General features: G+C 56.3%; 1 protein-coding gene across 1 annotated transcript; it reads left to right on the forward strand.

Moving 5' to 3' along the window:
- Positions 1-249: 249 nt before the first annotated feature.
- On the forward strand, positions 250-2,311 carry LOC123125217 (protein DETOXIFICATION 49). Its single transcript, XM_044545745.1, has one exon. The coding sequence runs from the start codon at positions 345-347 to the stop codon at positions 1,917-1,919; it is 1,575 nt and encodes a 524-aa protein (XP_044401680.1). The 5' UTR covers positions 250-344; the 3' UTR covers positions 1,920-2,311.
- Positions 2,312-3,363: the final 1,052 nt, after the last annotated feature.

Here is a 3,363-nt window from a genome sequence, read left to right on the forward strand (position 1 = left end):
TGATTTTCCACGCTTTTTGTGCGGCGACATTCTAAGAGCCTTTCACTGAGCACCATACGTTTCAGGTCATACGAGGACAAGTGCCGCTCAGTCCCTCGTTGTGCGTCCGGGTTTTCATCGTGAACGGCTCCCTTTTCCTAGCTGGATCTTTTCCCCTTCGAATTTGCCAATTTCCCTCCGTGGCCCACAGGAAATTCGGTGGCCAGCCGTTATATATAGCGTCAACTCCCCGCAGCCCACATCACACCCCCACCAAGCCGGCTGCCTCTCTGCTGCGAACAGGCGGATTAACCAGCCAGAGGCCCGGCACAAACACTTGGCGCAGCAGACCAGCCCGGGCAGCCATGGCCACCTGCCACTGCTCGGAGCCGGCGCAATGCCTCCACCGGGCCCTGCTCGCGCCGTACCCCAGGCTGCAGGACCGCAAGAGGACCAAGGTGCCCGCCGGCGATGGCGTTCTGGCCGAGGTGGCCTCCATCCTCTGCCTCACGGCGCCGATCGTCGGCGCGGGGATCCTCCTCTACCTGCGCTCCCTCGTGTCGATGGTGTTTCTTGGCCGCCTCGGCCAGCTCCCGCTCGCCGGCGGCTCCCTCGCGCTCGGCTTCGCCAACATCACCGGCTACTCCGTGCTCTCCGGCCTCGCCGGCGGCATGGACCCCGTCTGCGGCCAGGCCTTCGGCGCCGGCCGGACGGACCTCCTCCGCGCGGCGCTCCGCCGCACCGTCGTGCTGCTCCTCCTCGCGTCCGTCCCCATCAGCGTGCTCTGGGTCGCCATGCACCGCGTCCTCGTCGCCACTGGCCAGGACCCGGACATCGCCTCCACGGCGTACGCCTACATCCTCTGCTCCCTCCCCGACCTCGCCGTGCAGTCATTTCTCCACCCGCTCCGCATTTACCTCCGCGCGCAGTCCGTCACGCTCCCGCTCACCTACGCGGCGGCGGCCGCCGTGCTCCTCCACGTGCCCATCAACTTCGTCCTCGTGGACGTGCTCGGTCTCGGCATCCGCGGCGTCGCCCTCGGCGCCGTCTGCACCAACCTGAATTTCCTGCTGTTCATCGTGGCGTACGTGTGCTTCTTCGGAATGTACGGCCACGACGAGGGCGAGACGAAAGCGTCCGTGGCGGCGGCCGAGGAGGAGGGCGCCAAGGAGTGGTGGACCTTGGTGAGGTTGTCCGTGCACAGCTGCATGTCGGTCTGCTTGGAGTGGTGGTGGTACGAGATCATGGTGCTCCTCTGCGGCGTGCTCGCCGACCCAAAGGCGGCGGTGGCGGCCATGGGGGTGCTGATCCAGACCACATCGCTCATATACATCTTCCCGCACTCCCTCGGCTGCGCGGTGTCCACGCGCGTCGGCCACGAGCTCGGCGCCCGCCGGCCAGAACGTGCGCGCCTCGTGGCGCGCGTCGGGCTCGGTCTCGGCGCGGTGCTAGGCCTCGTGGCATGCGCATTCGCGGTGTCCGTGCGGGGCGTGTGGGCGCGGATGTTCACCGCGGACGATGCCATCCTGCGGCTCACGGCCGCGGCGCTGCCGCTGCTGGGGTTGGCCGAGCTGGGCAATTGCCCGCAGACGACAGGGTGCGGCGTGCTGCGCGGCAGCGCGCGCCCCGAGAAGGCGGCGAGGATCAACGTCTCGGCGTTCTACGGCGTGGGCATGCCCGTGGCGCTGCTGCTGGCATTCCGGCCAGGGCGGCTCGACTTCCGCGGGATGTGGGGCGGCATGCTGGCCGCGCAGCTGGTGTGCGCCGCGCTGATGCTGCGCGCCGTGGTGGCGACGGACTGGGAGGAGCAGACGGAGCGCGCGCGCGAGCTCACCGGCGGCAATGCCGGCGATGTTGTGGACGGCGGCAAGAGAAAGCATGCAGAAGCGGCCAAAGCAGATGCCGACAACTCATCGCTCGTGCTGGCCGACTGTGTGTAGCGGACGACGGGCATCGATTCTTGGATCATTTGAATCCTCGATTGATTCTTTTAGCTATAGGAATTTTTTTCTCTAGTTTTGTAATTTACTCAACTTTTTTGGGGGATTCCAAGCAATGACAAGCTGCGATCTCCTTACATCTTAGCTTCTTTCCCCCCTCTTTGGATTGAGGGCTTGAAGAGCCGAGAGTGTTTACAGTGAAGAGAGTAGCCGGTGTACAAATTAAACGTAGCCACTGGCCAGCGTTGCCTGCAGATTTGACAGCAATGCCAAACAATCTCTTTTAATTTCCCTTTTTATTTTCCCGCGGTGATCTCTAATAGTAGGACCTGAGTCTGCTGATCTTAGTTATTAATGGATTTATTTTCTTGGTGCAAGCCGAATTTCTTTAATTTTGGGATTTAGTTATAAATGACTTAGGATTAAACTTTCATCATCTGGCATGTGCAAAGGTTTGTTATTGTGGGGCAGGGATTTTTTTATTTTTATTTTGCGAATGAGCCAAAAAAAAAGAGCAGGAGGCTCATAAGTGTTGTACTGGCCTCTGCCTCAGCTTATTTATCCAGGTCAAGCTCTCTGTGTCCCTAGCAGCAGAAACAAGGCGCATTGCTTCTCTGTTGGCACCTTCATTTCTTGGAAAATCACCCCTTTCTTTGGACAATGCTGTCCCTGTCCTTCATGGTGTGCATTCTCCTTATTGCTGTACAGATAAACTTCCAAATATGCAATGCCACTCCCCTCGGGTGGCAGTCAGGTGATGGAGTAGTGGTATCGGCACACAGATAACATTTTGCATCCATGCTCTATGGAGTTTGGTGACGTCTGATCCACGCGCCTAATTAGCACGCAATGCCAGTTTTCAAGGCGTGATATTCGGGAGTTGTGGGAACCAGTGCTAGTAGTACTGTACTCCATCATTATACACTTGATCCCAGTAAATCCTTGGCACTGAAATACTTGCTCGGCCCTGGTAAATTCTGTGCAGCTGAGCCATGACTTGATTTTCTTATGTGACTTGCCACGCCCTTTTCAGTTATTTTTCTAAAAAGGGAGATGGCACTTTTGCCATTAGCTAGTACACTTTAGTGCAAGTACTGGTACTACCTCCTTTTCGGTTTATAGGGCTCAATCAAAAATCTCATCAACCAAGGTAGATGGTGAGTGGTGGAATAGTTTTTATAATTTGCAAAAACACTCAATTAATGCACTCGTTTCCCTCAAAAATTATGTTTACCAATGCATTAATTGCAATGCATGCATGCATGAAGTCCATGCATTGGTTAATTTTTTCTTAATACTTGCATGCAATGATTTAATGCACCTTGAAATTTAAACATGTGGTAGGGAACCATCAAATTGAGACTTATAAAATGAGAAATCTAAAATTTTGAGATAAGCCCTATAAACTGAAAAGGAGGGAGTACTACTGAAAGTTGTGTGCATC

The sequence above is a fragment of the Triticum aestivum genome, chromosome 5D (assembly GCF_018294505.1).
Source record: "Triticum aestivum cultivar Chinese Spring chromosome 5D, IWGSC CS RefSeq v2.1, whole genome shotgun sequence".
NCBI lineage: Eukaryota > Viridiplantae > Streptophyta > Magnoliopsida > Poales > Poaceae > Triticum > Triticum aestivum.